Raw genomic sequence first — 17,352 nt, forward strand, 5'->3', positions numbered from 1 at the left:
TGCATGACGATGAGAAGGTCCTGCTGCCGCAAAGTATCCCCAAAGCATAACTCCTCCATCTCCATGCTTCAAACTTAGAATGAGATTATTTCCCTTGAAAACTGCTTTTATGTCAAACTTGTGTTCTTTTCTTTTCTTTTCTGTGTCCAAAGTAGAATATTTTAGAAACATCTGTGTTGGTAAATTTATTTCAGACGTTACAGTGTTTTTTAACACCTTTCTTGCTAAATCTAAGTCTGGTCTTCATGTTATTCTTGGAAAGAAAAGTTTTCCTCCTCGTGCAATTCAATAAAAAAACGTGTCCCTAATTCTACAGAAACACTTATTCAACATTAGCGGGAATCTGACGTAAACTCTTTGATGATATTTTTGGATATTTAAAGACTTCTTTTAGCACCTTTAAGTCTAATTTTGGGGAAAACTTGCTTTGTCAGCAAAAACGTTGTTTTTAATGTCCTTTAATACTATCTACCAATAAATCACTATTTTAATTATTTTCAGAACTCTTCGAATCCTTTACTTAAAGGTTACCAAAGTCTTCTTTCTAAAGGTATTACATAACATTCCCCTCCAGAAGTGATTTTGTATTACATTTCAGTATTATATCAGCTGGATGTGTCATTAGTTTTTTAAATCTCTATGCATATTTTAAATATACATTTGCCAGACAAAATTAGTCCACATCATAAAAGAAGAGAACACATATTAACACATGTAAACCTTAATCTTTTCCATAACTCAGATAGATATATAGATAGACACAGAGATAGCTAGATAGATAGATAGATAGATAGATAGATAGATAGATAGATAGATAGATAGTTAGATACTAAGGGATTTGACTATAGCGCTGCATAGAAACGAATAAAACCTTGAGACAGATTATTCAGAGTATTCATAGATTATAAAAACTGGTTGCACTCACCGGCACCTTCATCTTGAACTCATCCTTGTTGAACTTAAAAAGGATGTCTGATAGAGTTCTCTGCAGCAAGGTGGTGGGTCTTAGAACCAGAACCAGCTGGAGGTTCCCTGGGAAGGACCCCTGAAAATAGATACGGTAAGTAGGTCTATAATAGATTAAAAATATTATTAACAGAGAAATCATCACTTTAACAGAATTTCTGGAATTGTTTTATGCTTTTAAAAAAAAGACTTTTAATGAAGAAAATTTATTGAGATGTTTTTGTTATTGTTACATTTCACAAAACATGAATGATACAGAGGTCTTACAAAGAAAAAAAATGACATTGGCTTAACCTGCAATTTGTATAGTAACCATTTACATGTAAAGATTGTAATTGGCTCAATGACAAATCTTTAAGTGAGGTACTGAACACAAGAAAAAGTTCCTCAACTTACATAATAAGCTAATGTTATTTTTTAATATACTTTGTTTATGCTGCTTTTCTGGCTTCAAGACAAACTTAGAGCTCTTATATATATATAAAAAAAATGATAACCACTTTGATTTAAGAGGATATATTAATCTAAAACTTAAAATCATTTCTCTTAATAATTACATATTCATATTATCATCAATCATCTGTGTTACATTTATGTCTCCAAAAAGCTGAAGTACAGGATTGTCATGATGCTGTGTTTTGACTTAAGTAATCAGACGCCCTCCTGCTGTGGAAGCAGCTGGATGACAGTTAATGGTTGACACTTATCTCAAGTTATCCTATTGTTAATGTGTCCTTAATTAACCATTGACCTAAATGCATGGCTCGGCTAAGCAGAAGTAATGATAAATATATTGTTCATTTAAACCTCTTGGGAAAACTTTACTTAGCTGGATAAATAAATTTACCCAGTATTTGTCCTTCTCAGGGCTGGAAGGTGGAAGATAAGCCACAGAAATGGCTTTTTGGAGGTGGATAAAGCTCACAGGCTCCGGAATGCACAAATGTTTTAAATCACTTTGCAGCAGAACAAAGAATAACCTATTTTTCAGATTGCAAATGATTAATGGCTTTGTAAACATTTAATCAAAAAAGAATCACAAAAAATGTCAGGGTTTTTAAAAACAGAATCTGTTTAGCAATAACATCATGAAGTAAATTTAACCAAAATGTCATGTTAGTTACTTGAGTTTTTAATTAATTGTGTGATTCAGTATAGAGGACTGACCTGAAGCTATTTCCTCCATATTAAAATGCAAAATGTTTTAATTAGAATTGGGTGGATCGATCCTAGTATGGATAACATCGATACCAATTATTGATATTAAACAATACTGGTGTAAAAATATTGATACTTTTCTTTCCTGTACGCAATGTCACATGGCTCAGCAGCGCAGCCAAATAAGCAATGTTTGTTATGGTGTGCCAGTTTTGTTTTATTGTCTTAAGATTGTGTATTGTTTTGTTAATGTTTCATTGATCCATTGTTCAACTGCATAAACAATGCATGAATAAAGCCAAAATGACAAAACCAATAAAAGTTTCATGATATATTAATCTTACATATAGAAAAAGTGCCTTTATCACATCAACCGATAGCGTGTATTTACTTGGTATCGTCTATATATAGTTTTAATCTGTTTTCTTTTTAGTACTTTAGTTGTAAATATCTTTGGGGAGTCACAAATACCTCCTTGTTCATAAACAAAGTTGTTTCAAATCAAAGTTTTAACGATTTTGCTGTTCAACAGCTCTTTTTTATACCAAAAAGAAACTTGGACAAGCTTTTCACACATTTCCCTAATTAAATATCAGTGAGGACAAGGTATATCATCATTGCTAGAATAAACCTTGTGAGATTTTTTTTTTGGAGACATCCAGCGTCTGTTTTTATCGCTACAGTAAAAATATGCTGCACAAGCATAGTATGCATTTTTATGGTCTATTTTTTTTCAGACTTATTAAGACAAAAAATATATATATATATTTTCCAAAACTCAATAGAGTTGCTGTATTTCTCTGAAAAGAGTACCATAAAAAATATATTTGTAGCAGGATGTAATGACTGATCTAAATAAATCAGTGGTTTCTTTTGTTTCCTACAGCTATGGAAACACATTGTGATTGAAGAAAATTGACGGATGTGATTTCACTCTAACTGAGCCTCTAGGGTGGAAGTGATATTAGGGGAGAAACTACTACAGAAATATGATCATTCTCCTCTAACTCTCCATGACATAACAGATATCTTCCACCCCTGGGAGTGAACAGTCTCATTGTTGAGACCTATATCCCTAACAGACAGTTGAATAACTTTTTTAAGCTCTTAGTTTCCTAAACCTTTTTATTTAGAATGTAAATGAGACCCACAGACATGAAGAAAAAAACTTACTGCAATACGAAGTAGTGTCCCCTTGACAGCCGCCCATCGGTCCTGCCTACGATCGATGACCAAGATAAAACCCACGTCTGTTGAAGAAAAGCTGCAACAAAAAACATGACAAAATCTATTTTAAAAACAAAGAAATGATCCAGTATTTCAAGATAGAAGGTGCATGGTTAAAGCATCTAGGTGGGAAAGATCAGTTCGAATTAAAAGTATTTTTCAAACAGCTTACAGATGCTAAATCAAGTAAAAAAAAAAAAAACATTGTGCCCTGCATGGCACAAAAGAGAATCCAAATGCTTTGTTAAGCAGCTCCTTATCTTCTTAGACAGCTGATGCAGTCCACAAAGAGAGATGCTCTGCAGCTTCTGCAGATTTCTTGGCCACCAGCCTTAAGCAATCCCTTGTTTCCCCATGCCTCCCTCCCTTCCCTTCTGCAGCTGCCCACGGTCTCAGAAGTGGGGAACACATCCACCCAGACATCGGCGTGTGAAATCCAGAGACAGAACTTGAAGCATGTTTCAGGTCGATGCACAATCAAAAGACTCCTAGCATGGCCATCAGCTGTAACGTAGGATTGTCCTTCAGCCTCATTTGTTTAAATTCATCCTTCTGGCATACACTAGTCAGGAAGGTTGAAAGAGCTCCAAAAAAACACCTTCCATCTGCAAGAGGTAATGAGATCACCGCCCACTGTCTAGTAGTTCCTGGAGCATACTGCTACAGACCATATAAGATATGAGACTATATTCTGTCTGTATTCATAATTGAACTGTCCAATTAGAGACCAGAAGATCCACGATTTAAGCCAATCATAGGGTTGCAAGTAAACACATTACTGTAGAGGCCAATTAGGAAAGAGGAACTCATGAAAGGAACAAATCATGTTGAGGTCTCAGTAATGATGGAGAGTCTTTACTTTAAATCAATAATTATTAAGAGATGTACCCAAAACAAACAGCGGTGACACCAGCACTGTTTCATTGAGGAGGTTATTTATGGAGGGAGAATATGTGCTTATTTCATTTTTCAGTGATATGTTTGAAGATGACCCTCCTCTGGTGTTGGTTCATTCCTGGTAGGGTTGAACACAGCAAATTTATGTCTCTGGGGAGATGTGGGAGAGATCAAAAGGCAAAGGTGGACAAAAAGATCCAGACCCAGATAATTTACAAGTTCCAGTGAGTGGAGTCTCTAATTGTAGGACTCGGTCAGTGCTCTTTATGGGGGTCAACCACCAGCACCAAGGAACGTCAGGATACGGTGCTATGTAAGCTGAGAGGAAGCAGAGGATGGGGGCCTGTGGTGGCTAATTCCTGGGGAATATGAGGAGAGCTTGGTCTGTGGGGTGGATGGATATATGGTGAGGAGCTCAAAGTAGACCTCCTGCTCCTCACATTGCAACAATCAGATGAGTTAGTTCAGATAATTTCAATCTGCCTTCAGACCTCTCCTCTCTATCCATATTCTAATCAAATCCCAATAAGCTGAGAAACACTGATGTTTCTCAGCTTCAGCACAGCTGGTTCAGGTAATTGTAGTTCAGCAAAAGCCTGTTAATCAGCAACCAATAGAAATCAGCCGTATGGAAGCAGGAAAACCTCTAAATCCTGTAGAATAGCAGTGCTAAAGGACCAAACTTGGACAGGCCTGCACTAAGAGAAGACTAAGAACTCAGTGGGGGGGGACTATATATCTGGTTTTGCCTGAAAACATCCCACAAAATGGAGGGTACCGGGCAAAGGAAATTTCTTTATTTATTTAAAAAAAGTTATGTATATAGTATAATGTAAAGTATGTTTATACTATAAATGACATCTCACTTATATCCCTTTTTCTTATTTCTTAGACAAGCTTTGGGGATAAGTTTTGGGGACAGTTTTATAGAATTGTAATAAGAGCCCAAAAATATCAGGACATACTGATGCACACCAGCTGCAGAATTTCCTTAGAGAACAAGGGCGGTTTGGAAATCTAATGTTCGAATTGGCTCACTATTTTAAAATACAAAATAAAACAAATAGTGCAATGAATAAAAAGGGTAAATTAAGTTATTTTAGAGGACAAAAATTAAAGCAGCGAAGTATTTTTGTGAAGGATCTATCTTTAAATACTCTCCAATATAAGGTAGTTTAATTCAAATTGATCTAAATGACCCAGTGTTGAACCGTAAAAGGATTTACCCAAAGAGGAAAGTGTCAGAGGTTGTATAAAACTGTATATTCTTCCATTAAATGATGGTAAATAATAAACATTTACAATATATATTACATGATAAAATGAAAGTAATATAAATTGAATCAATTAATTGTTAAGTGAGTCTGCAGACAATGTTTCCAAAAACTCTGTATGTAAAAATAACATTAGAATTTGTATTGGGCAATAGAAAAAGCCATTTTATGCATATTATGTATATCTACCATAAATATTAAGCAAAATGTTTCTATTCAAATAGACCACATGAGAGAAGCATACAATTAGTAGAGGTAGATGGAGGGCATCTGTAGAAATTGATTTGTCCTGCTGGGGGCGCCCTTTAGCCATATCTCTAAATACATTATAAGAATTTATAAAAAAATGTTTATTTATTTTGACAAACCTGCTAATAACTGGGAAACCTGTGTTACCAAGACAAACAGTAAGTTGATTTTCAGTTTAAGGCAGCTTGTAACAAAATGAGAAAAATGTATCTTTACTAAAATGAAAGGGAAGGTTTATACTTAACGCTGTGACAAAGTGACAAAAAAAAAAAACTAATTTAAAGAACCTTTTTCATTTTAGATTTATTTTCTAGTAAAAACCTATAAATTTGAAGCAGGCAAAATGTTCATATGAGTTCAACAAGCATCCATCTATGCCAGAAACAGGTCTGCTCAGCGTCTGTATGCATAATTCAGATTCAACCAGAACACAGTTTCTATTTTTGCCCCCCTTAACAGGCTGGATCCGGAAAGCACAGAGCATACATCTTTTTAAATCTTACAGGTAGTAAAACAATGGTTGTTGCTTTCTTTTAACTGCTGAGAAGCTACAGTATACTGTGATCCACTATCACCTATGAATGCTTTATACAGTACACATGCTAAAAAAAAAAAATCTTATTTAGTCTTCATCAGATTATTTTTTTGTTTTGCTTTCAAGTTGCTATTAATGCTAGCATGTCCATGCAAAATTGATTTATCCAATAAGCCTAAAGATGCAGCAGTAGAAGACAGTGGAAGATGAGTAGTGATAGAGGAAGTAAAGAAGACAGCTGTTAATGTCCTCCACTGTCTGTAACAGCCAGTCAGTGATGAAACTCACCTGGGAACACTTGTTAGATAGGTCAGGACGTTGTGGAACTCTCTGTCCGTGATCTCCCCAAATGCTGGAAACTCTGGAAAGACGATGATGGGACTTCCATTATCTCCTCTACCCCCTGGAAGAAAGAAAAGTATCAGAAATGTCCTTGCAAATTTCAAGTCAATTTTGTAAAAACACTTCAGGCCTAATCCATTACGATTCTAAATAGGAGGCGCTAAATTGCAGCAGGTTTATTTTTTTTAGTATGTCCAATAAGTGGGCATGTTTTGGATGATCTACAAAGATTACTTTGCAAAACTGGTTTGGTTCCACCCATTAAAATGAGAAAAGATTGTGTTTATACAAGCACTTTAAGAGTGTTTGTAAAAGAAAGATGAGGTTCCTAGCCATGTGGTTTCGAGGTAATAATGATCAATTCAGTTCAATTCTATTCAAAAATACTATAGAATAGTTTTCAGAGGTATCCTCTGAGTGCTAAAAACAAAAGCTAAAAACAAAATAATAACTTAAGTCAAAGGTATAAAATGAAGAATCTTTCAGAAGTACTAAAACAGTTGTAAAAACTGCAGCCGCAGTTCTCCTATCAACGAATGTGTGCTGTTTAGTCATTAGAGTTTGATCTCTATATTGATGAAGGCAAACACAGAAAGAAAAACTTTGCAAACGGAGTTTCCTGAATTGCAAATGCAAACGACTTTGCACCTTATTTGAAAATCTGTTCAAACAAGTTTTTACATTTTTTAAGACATGTAGACCTTCTGAAGGTCAGGCCCTATGTGTATGCCAATGATGTTACTGTATTGATCATTAGATGCCATATGTCTTTTTGCTGTGCGTTCAGCCATTGTCATGGCCCTTTTTTCCCTGACGCAAGACCTATGCTGCTTGATTTTCCCCTCCATTCATACCATTTCCTGTTTGCCTTTCAAATAAAGGCTTCAGGTACCACAACAAAGAGAAAAAAAACAATTAAAAATAATTTCAAAAGGAAGAGAAGAATGAAAGGACAAAGTGAAGAGGAGGTATGTAAAAACATTCACTGATTTTAAAGGAAAAAAAACACTCTATGGTCGTCATTTTAACAGTGTAAATCCTGTTAATACGATGTCAAAGCAATTAATTATATTTTTAAAAAATTCTTGCCTTTCAAAAAAAGTATTGCTGTGCACTGCTTGCTAGCTGGCTGAAAAGGGGTTATATAGAGTTTCCCCTTACAGACATTCAGGACAACGCCTGATTGGCACATCTGTAAACATTATCAAAAACTGTTTTAAGATATCAGCAGAAGCAAATGACTGAACATGTGTAAAAATGAAAACAAATAAAAAAAGATTTAAACAGAGACGTTGGTTGTTTTTGACCTCAAAAAATCTCACCTCTTACGCACAAACACAGACAACCTGCCTCCAAGCAGCGGCTGCTCTGTCAGCACATGTGACTGGAATATCAATCTGCCTGCTTTTTCTTTGCTTGTCACCCAGGCAACAGAAATTGCATGGTCATGGTTTCAACGTCTGCTTAGATTTATCAAAATATTTCCACCATCTGTGCTCACAAGGTCATAAGGAGAGAGAATTATTTTTATTTTAACCTAGCAGTTACTGGATTAGAACTAAAAATATATCATCATTTAGTGAAGTTTGGATCCAGTAAAGAAGTAACAGAGCAGATATTTGGAGCTACATGTAAAAAGGACAGAAATCTAATTTGAATGGCAAATATGAACCATCCAAAGGGGGAAAAAGTCCAAGTGAATTATGCAAATTATAGATTGGACCAGTTAAAACACAAATGATGACTGAAGACATATAAGTAGAGGAGACAACGGTAACTGACAAGAAAAACAAAAGCATACAGGTAAGCACAGAGGGCAGCTAACAACGTAAAACAATCACCTGTAAGGAAGGCAAACTGCTTTCTGAGATCCGGCGTGATGTCAGCAGCCCGAGGGGGGTTGGTGTCCAGCTGCATGATCTCATCTGGAGAAAAGGTGCAAATATAAATATTCAGTCAACCAAAAAAAACATCAAAATAGGCTAAATTTGCTCTCAACTGATGATGATAACAAAATGTACATTCTGAACATGCACATTTATTTTAATAATTAGATAGATTGCATGTAATCATACTTATATGCAGGAAATTGACTCATTGGCATAAAACGTACAATTGGTGGTTACGATTTCCCCTTAAGTCTATTTGATTTTCTTCTACATATAAAAGTTCCTACAAATAAAATGTTTCCTATATCCATGCTTCTGTTATTACTGCTTTTTCTTTTCTTGTACAGATCTAATGATGAAGCTATAAATGCTTTTTAACTCTAAGAAGTATTTTGCCTTCATAGAAATCAAACGTATCCCTGCAGCTTTTCTGTTCTTATTGCCCCAAAGCCTTTCAGGATACCTGGCCACTCACGCCTTTAATTCGAGGTTTTTCCACTGTCATTATATAATTGCTCAAAATGTGGAGTTGTGCTAAAGTCATCAAATCAATGTCATCGACTGTGTTTTTTCTTAAACCGATATCATTTCACCAAATGACATTGTGTATTGTACCGATGCTTTTACATTTCTTTCCCCAGAGGAAGTCACGTGAACTGATTTCCTCTGTACAGGCCTGTTGTTATTTACAGTGAAGGCAAAATTCAGGCCACACCATGTTGCATGCATTAATGAGATTAGGGAGATTAGTGTTAGTTAGATTAAGATAACAAATCTGTGCTTTGATCTTGGCCTCAGCAGAGGGCAGATAAAATTCGGATGGGTCCAAACCACTTCCCTCCATAAAAATCATACTCACAGTGATCATCCAACATTTCTGCTAATGTTTTCCGGAAAAGCAAATCACCAATGAAAACCATTGCATGTTTTAAGTTAGAAACTCATGATGCACTCATGATGAACCCTGATAAACAGATGAGGCGGTCTTCTGTCTCACTGCTTTGTGTTCTGCAGCCATTTAAATGATTCTCCTCAGGTGAGGTGGTGCTGTACTTTTCACAGATATGAGAAAATCTAAGGTTTCTGCGGAATTTAGGATCAGAGCAAAGAACAAATAGATTGTGTCATTATTCCAAATAGATAATAGCGGCACATTGACATTTTTTATACATTTTCCCAAGAGCATATAAAGGAAGAAAAAACTAAATGTCAAGCAAAACAGGAAGTTACTCACAACAAAACAGTTACAGGAATGTTGGGGGTACTGTGAAACAAATATGAAAAATAAAAACCCTTCCTGAACCAGTCTGAACAGAGAACTACAGATAAGATTCTGTTTTTGAACATTATTGTTCTGACTCTTCCCTTATAATGCCCTGATGGAAACTGTAAAGCCGTGGTTTAAAAAAAAAAAAAAAAAACATTAATGTCCTAACCATCAAATAAAGAATTTGGACCATTATTATTTAAATATACATTTTAAAGAATCAGAGATAATGCCTTTTCTTTACATGAACCTTAGTAATAAAAGGTTAGTTAAAACAAAACAGAACTACATTTTTATATATAAAGCATCAAGTTTAAAGATACTTTAAAGGCTTGGGGTTCCCATAAAAGTGACATCAGTCAGACTCCAACCAATAAGAGTGCAAACAGGATCCCATATGAAAACCTTTTATAGGGCACTCAGCTTTGAAAATAATAATGGGTGTTATTAGGGGACATTACCTTATCTATTATTTAACATTTAAAAATTATGTATATCTAGATGGCAAAAATCAAGATCAATATAATAACAAAAAATACATACTTGCCCTACTGTGAAAAAAAGTTTTACAAAAATGCTTCTATAAGAAATTAATGAAAAACACTCAAAATTAAAACAACCACACTTTTTTGTTACAACATAACCTCAGAACATTAATGCTGATACAATCACTTTTAATTAACTTAGCTTATTAACCTTAAAAAATTGCTTTTTAACTTTTTAACTTGACTTATTTTATTTTTCTTTTTTAGGTTAATTTAAGATAGCATCCAAAGGCTCATCTAATTGGTCAATTGCCAAAATGACACGTACCCTACTGCCATGTAGCAGTATCTTTGCTGAAAGGCTGAATATAAATATTGTGCTTCTAGACCTCAATAACACATGGACTTCATTTGTAAGAGCTAATTTTCCCTATAAAGGGCTAAAAAGGTAGAAAACTGCTGATCTATTTTGATAATGAAATCAGAGCAAATATCACCCTGGGCTATTTTGTTTGTAAAAATGAGCTGTTTTATGATTAACTCCTATTGGTGTTTATGCAACCTTGAGAGCTGTTCTATTAATAATTTACAGTTTTTTACATAATCTGCAATAGAGAATGGGTCTATTGGCCATTAATAAGAGGCCGCTCATAGGTCATTTAGTTTGAGCGACGGACAACAATCGGGTTACTTTATTGGAGATAAAACCGAAATACCGTAGAATAAATAAAATATTCACGAAAAACTGTAGAACAAAAAAATAAGCTAAGCCAACAGGTGCAAAGCAGTTTGTTTACTGATACAAGATAAAAGTAAGTTGGGAAAATATGGCAGCACATGTTACGAAATAGGAATAAGATTTGACCAAGAAACCAACTGACCCAGAGCAACACTGCAGCATCTCAGAGGTTTTATCCAGTGCAGCCTCTGAAACAGATGGTTTTACATCTTAAATGACAGCCGGAGATCACTCAAGTTGACACCTAGGTCACACTAATCTTAACTCAGCATGAAGTAAATACACACCTGCATTTGTGACAACTTGTTCATAAAAACAAAGCTAAGTTGGGAACTTTAAACTGAGAGGAAAAAGTTAAATTATCAGAGGCTAGGGTGCATTTCACTCCCTTGATCTGCAGGAATAGTACTTAAGTTTCTAAATCAAATCGAAATCTAATTCTTCATTAGCCCGTTAGTTGCTAAGCAAGCATTACTAAAACACAGTCATTGTGATTGTTTTGTGCTTTTCAACATAGGCTCCTCTAGGAATACAATATTTGCATTTTTAATTACAAAACCCCCAGTAGTTTGTTCATGGTTTCTATTCTAGGTCAATCTGAAGCTGCTCTCTGATACTATAGTTGTGCCTGCATCCTTTTAAGCTTAGTTCCTACCTCCTCCACCAGTACAGGCAAGTATAAATTAAAACAGCTCCCTGTCTATCTCTGTGACGATTGTGACTTTGTAAAGAGATGTTGCTACTATAAATTAAGGTCACCATGGCCTTGGGTGCTTTTGGACAAAGCTGCAGCCCTTGCAGTCTCTCTCATGCTTCACATAAACTGCAGTTCACAAAGAGACCTCCATCAGTTTTCTCTCTCTGGCCAAGTATCACTTACTCAGCCAGCCACACCCTACCCCCAGAAACTCCCACGCATATCACATCAAAACCAGCCCCTTGATCAAGCTGGAAAGAGACGATTCTGTTTCGGAAAAAATCCCCTCGCTAATGTCCAGTTTCAGCATCAGCTCTTTCTTTGTTGCCATTTTCATCATCAACATGTGTAAATATCCACACTGCCTACTCAATTGGAAAAGCCCCGAGGGACGTTTCTGTGAAACAAGAGCCAGTATCGGATGGAGATGTCCTAATAAATGAACAATGAATAAAAAAATGGACCTTTTTGAACATCCACAAATCTTAACTGCAAGTAACAGAAATACTGTAGATCATTTGAAAGAACTTGTGTTGCTGTCATGCCCACCGGAACCATTTAAATGATGGATATATGCTGGAAATATCAATAAAGTGTTTTGAAATGTTATTTTTTCACACTTAAATTATTTAGATAAAACTACTTTTGTTTAAAAAAAATATACGTGTATGTATGTATATATATACATATACATATATATATATATATATATATATATATATATATATATATATATATATATATATATATATATATATATATATATACATATACATATACAAATATATATATATATATATATATATATATATATATATATATATATATATATATATATATATATATATATATATATATACATATACATATATATATATATACATATACATATACATATATATATATATATATATACATATACATATACATATATATATATATACATATTTATATATATATATATATATATATATATATATATATATATATATATATATATATATATATATATATATATATATATATATATATATATATATATATATATATAAAAAAAAAGCATTCAACTTGGCCCAAGAAACAGTATTTGCTCCCAAATATAGATACTAGATCAATCATTTCAGATAACTACCAAGAAATGGAGGACTTCATGCATAAGTGTTTTATTTTGGATTTAAGGTCACAAACTGCTCCAAACAATCACACTTCTTCCAGTGTGTTGACTGTCAATAGGGCCTTCATTTTAGTAAATGATCATGAACCTGAGAAGGTTATTTGTGTTAATTTTTGGTTAGAGATGGATTTCACTCATTGGGCTCTTCAAATTATGCCCCTTTTTGCTCAGGCTATGTCTTTCTGTTGAATCAGGAAAATGTAAAATTCAAATAAGGCCTGCAGTGGTTAAGATGTTCCTTGACTTTCTTTAAACTGATGGATGTTGATGCACTTTAGGGAAAATTATGGGGGAATGTTCTATATTTTTGCCATTTCTGGATAATGGATATCATTATGTAGACAGCAGAGGAGAGCACAACCGAGGACGAAGAGGATCTGCCTGGATCATAGAGATGTAAGATTTTTTTTGAATTTCTTTTATCATCACTAAAGACAACCATAGAATGAAGGTTTTAGCTGAAAAGTTTGTTGGACGTTTTCTGATACCAACAGTTATATTAATGCACTGCTTGAAACTTGCTGGCAAATATATCTTTATATTCCAAAGGAAGGAAAAAACAATATTGTTTTGCTACATATTTAGAGTACTGATAAAAAAGAATCAGCCATCTTTAAGAAAACAAAAAAAGCCCTTACTTTAAAGCCATTATTACCGGTAATCAGTATTATTGGATGATCAAGACAGGTGTTAATTTGGCAAACCATGGTGTTATCGGGTAATTGTCAAACCAAAACACCATATTAGAATAGTTGACTTTCAGTGACTAGTACCACAAAAAATGCCTTAACACACATCTTGAACATACACACTCCCTGACGCACACTTGCACACACAAACACACAGCTCAGCTGCCAGTTCAGGCGTTAATGTTCTTAATAAGGCTCAGGGTTTAGGATTAGTGTCTGCTTGGTCCTCAGGTTTATAGCTGACGGGTCAAACGTTAGTAGGTCACAATGACAACACCTGGACCGCCCGCCACTACTGACACCGATTAAACAGGACCTGAAGGCATGGCTGGATACTTGTTCTCTGTGTTGGAGATGAACAGAAAAGAAAAAAACTATGAAAAAATTTGAGAACAGAGACATGCTAACATACTATTAAAAAAATACTTGATAATATAAGTTAAATGTTTTCTTGCTTTCTGTTGCAAAATATGAAATAGTTTTCTTTATTAATTAAACCAGATTATCTATCATATAGGTAGTCTATAAGCTGATGTTGATAACTGATAGTGCTTATCTAAAAAAATTATCAAACAATTTAAGGGTTAGACAATACGGTCAGAGACAGAGCAAAATGTAAAATCCATACCAGCTCCAAGATGTTTATCGATCATTCTGACTGATTATCAATTTAGTAGCAAAAATCACCAGAATAAATCCATTTTCCGTCAGGCTTTACCTGCCGGGGTCAATGGGTAAGAGGCGGAGTGCGCCTTGGACAGGTCGCCCATCTATTGCAGGGCAACTCAGAGACAAACAGGAAAAAAACAATCATGCACACACCCAGACCTTAAAGAGAATTTAGAAAAGCGAATGAACCTAATAGTCATGCTTTTGGAGTGTGGGAGGACGCCGGAGTACCCGGAGAGAACCCACACATGCACAGGGAGAACATCCAAACTCCATGCAGAAAGTCCGCGAGAATCAACTACTGCACTGTGCAGCCTCAGAATAAATCCACCAAAGAATAAATCCAACTCAGCAAAACAGTGCTTGAAAAAGACCAGATGGCTCTGCTACTTACAATTGTTCTTATCAAACTATTGAATCAATGGTGGGAAAAATAAAAAGCATGCCACATAGAACAGGATAAAAAAATAGAGTGCATTAAGATTATTCAATTCTATATCTTATCATCTATACTATAGCTGGGAGTGAAAGGAGGATTTATTTGACTTGACTTAGAAATGTTACATGAATACCATAGAGATGCATTACGAAATGGACTTGGGGATTTTAATTGCTACCATGCTGGATGGATATTCAAATTCAGTCCAAGTAAGATCAAGAGGTTCAACACTTCTATGTAAAAACTTCAATGTCAAAAACTTAAGAGGACTTAATGTTAGATATTTTCAGTATGAGTGAGGGATGAAGAGGAAAGAAGATACTTCCTATCAATAGTTCCTTTAGGGACCTCATGTAGTTCTTATCTGGCTCTTATGAGCTATACAGTTTCCCATAATCCTTTGCATGACAGAACATATTGGCACAGCCCAGCTCACAGAGTTAAGCAAAAAAACTTTTTTTCCTGTGTAATCACATGCAAATATACACACCTTCAAATGTTTGTGGTCTTATAACGGAGCGCATCAGCTGTTCATTAATTTGGATAACATGTATTTTTATTTTTTTTAAAGGTTGTATTCCTGGTTTTGGCACGCATCAGAAGTTTCTGTCCTGCAATGGTATCAGTAAGGCTGAAGGCGAATCAGCCATAGACTTCCAATGGAAAACAGGGAAGCACAACAGAAAGAGTACAGAAAAGCTTTCTAACAAACCTTGTTGACTTTTATACTTGAGGGGGAGGGTTCACATGTTCTAAAAACCAAACACAGGTTTTGTTGTAATGCTAGCAGTGCTAACCACACAAAATGCATAAGATGCAAAAGCCAATTCAACAGCTCAACTGTAGATAGTTTTGTTTTTTGTGTCTAAATATCAACAAAAACGTTAATATTGCTGATCCAATACAACAGGAAGCCTAAAAACATAAACCAAGATAAATGATGTCTTTATATTCTTGTCTATTATCATTTAAAGATAAACCTATTATGGCAAAATGTGTTCCCATTATTTTAAACTTAAAAAAAAAATCATTGATGCCGTAAAAATGTGATCATCTGTACACCTACCACAGAGCCAGTGGCAACGACAAGAAAATTTGTGGAAACTCTCCACCTCCTCCAGAGAAATGCGAACATGATGACCTCCATACTCCTTCATCTCCTTAGTCAGATTATCAGTCTCCTCTTTATTACTTTTTTCAGGCTCCCAGTTTTCCACTTAATCTTGCTTCTGACTCGTAGGCAGAAACTTTTCCCATGTTGAACTCAAAGTCAAATCAAAGACTTGCTTGTCCAGGCATTCCTCTGAATCAACAATCATTCGCTCTGCCATCTTTATGCTAAAACTAGAATCTAACCTAGGTTTCCCATCCTCCTCCATTATTTGCCATCTGCTCTCCTCCCATCTATGTTTTGTCCCTGTCTACTCCCGGCTTCATTGCTCATCTACAGCACTTGCTCCATGAAGTTGTGCAGTAGTATCACATGAACAGCTTCTCTTCCACGCTGACTCCACCTTTCCCCAAACCCTGCATGCAGCCTATGCAGGTTCTCCACAGCCTGCAGACATCAGTCACTAAAAGGACTTCCTTTTTTAACCTCAGGTTACCTTCCCTGTATACAAAAGCTACTGTGTAGTGCTCTGCTGAGCCCTCCCTGACAACCCAAGTACTTTCATCTACTCATTAAAGAACAATGCATTCAGGCTGCTGATAAACCGACTGAGTCTGATCTCTAACATACACTCCTGATGCTTAATGGCTCCTAAAAATAAGAAAAAGATTCAAATTTTCCAGGTATCATGTGCTAAACATGTTTTAAATAATGTGGCTCTCAGTGCTCATTTACCTAGGCCAGCCAAACCTGGGATAGCTGCATGGCTTATCTCAGGACATGAGTACCAAAAGTACAAAGCTCCCATTCTGCCCAGTCTTTTCAAAAAGTGCCTGCAACCCCTTTAACTATACACTGCCTGTCAGTTGAATGCTTCTATTCTGCTTTAGTCAACTCAAAAGACCCCATTCTTACAAATTCACTGAACAAGCCAATTCTGGGGAGACTTTTCAAAGAAAGACAGTGTCTCAACCGAATGTGGCAATTAAGATTTAATTTCAACGAAGGCCAGAAAAGATAGATTGTAATGGATACTGGTTTGTCTTTCAGTCGCATTACCATCTTCTCTAAGAAACCTGGGGCTAAAATGTTAAAGGAAGTTATATTTTTAGTGTGGGAGTTTGTTATGTAAGCTTGAATTTGCATGGCTTTTTTTTTTGTAAGGTGATGTTGGCTGGGCAGATTGTTTAACGTGTGTTCGCTCTGTGACCAATTAAAAACCGGAGGTTATCAGTGTCACAAAGATGGTTGTAAAAAAATGTTTCTGATGCATTTTTAAAAAAACAGGAGACCCGGGTACTGCATAAACAGGGAAGGTTTGACATTTAAGAGGGATAAAAAAATAAAAAATAAAAATAAAACATGTCTATTGCAGTTCTGGTACAAAATCCTTGTAATATAATAAGATTTCACCTCATGGGTGTTACTTGCTTTCATCTCCTTTCAAAATAAACTGTTGTAGGGCTCTGTCACTTTTATTTAAAAGTTGCAGTTGGCCATGCCCCCAAACTCAATGTGGGGCATGGCAACAAACTGCATGGCTGC

At 35.3% G+C, this 17,352-nt stretch overlaps 1 protein-coding gene across 10 annotated transcripts in view; it reads right to left on the reverse strand.

Moving 5' to 3' along the window:
* Positions 1 to 17,352, reverse strand: part of mcf2lb (mcf.2 cell line derived transforming sequence-like b) — a 43,230-nt gene that overhangs the window by 15,678 nt on the left and 10,200 nt on the right. For 9 of the 10 annotated variants that reach the window (XM_038302413.1, XM_038302410.1, XM_038302415.1 and 6 more), the window contains exons 2-5: positions 8,490 to 8,573; positions 6,595 to 6,709; positions 3,298 to 3,388; positions 926 to 1,045 (exon numbers count right to left, since the gene is read on the reverse strand). In XM_038302413.1, coding sequence (XP_038158341.1) covers positions 926 to 1,045; positions 3,298 to 3,388; positions 6,595 to 6,709; positions 8,490 to 8,573 — 410 coding nt within the window. Of the gene's footprint in view, positions 1 to 925; positions 1,046 to 3,297; positions 3,389 to 6,594; positions 6,710 to 8,489; positions 8,574 to 15,762; positions 16,234 to 17,352 lie in introns of those variants that run through there. The other variant, XM_038302412.1, reaches the window with a different exon arrangement.

The sequence above is a fragment of the Cyprinodon tularosa genome, unplaced genomic scaffold (assembly GCF_016077235.1).
Source record: "Cyprinodon tularosa strain WSP-4 unplaced genomic scaffold, ASM1607723v1 ctg49, whole genome shotgun sequence".
NCBI classification, from domain to species: Eukaryota; Metazoa; Chordata; class Actinopteri; order Cyprinodontiformes; family Cyprinodontidae; genus Cyprinodon; species Cyprinodon tularosa.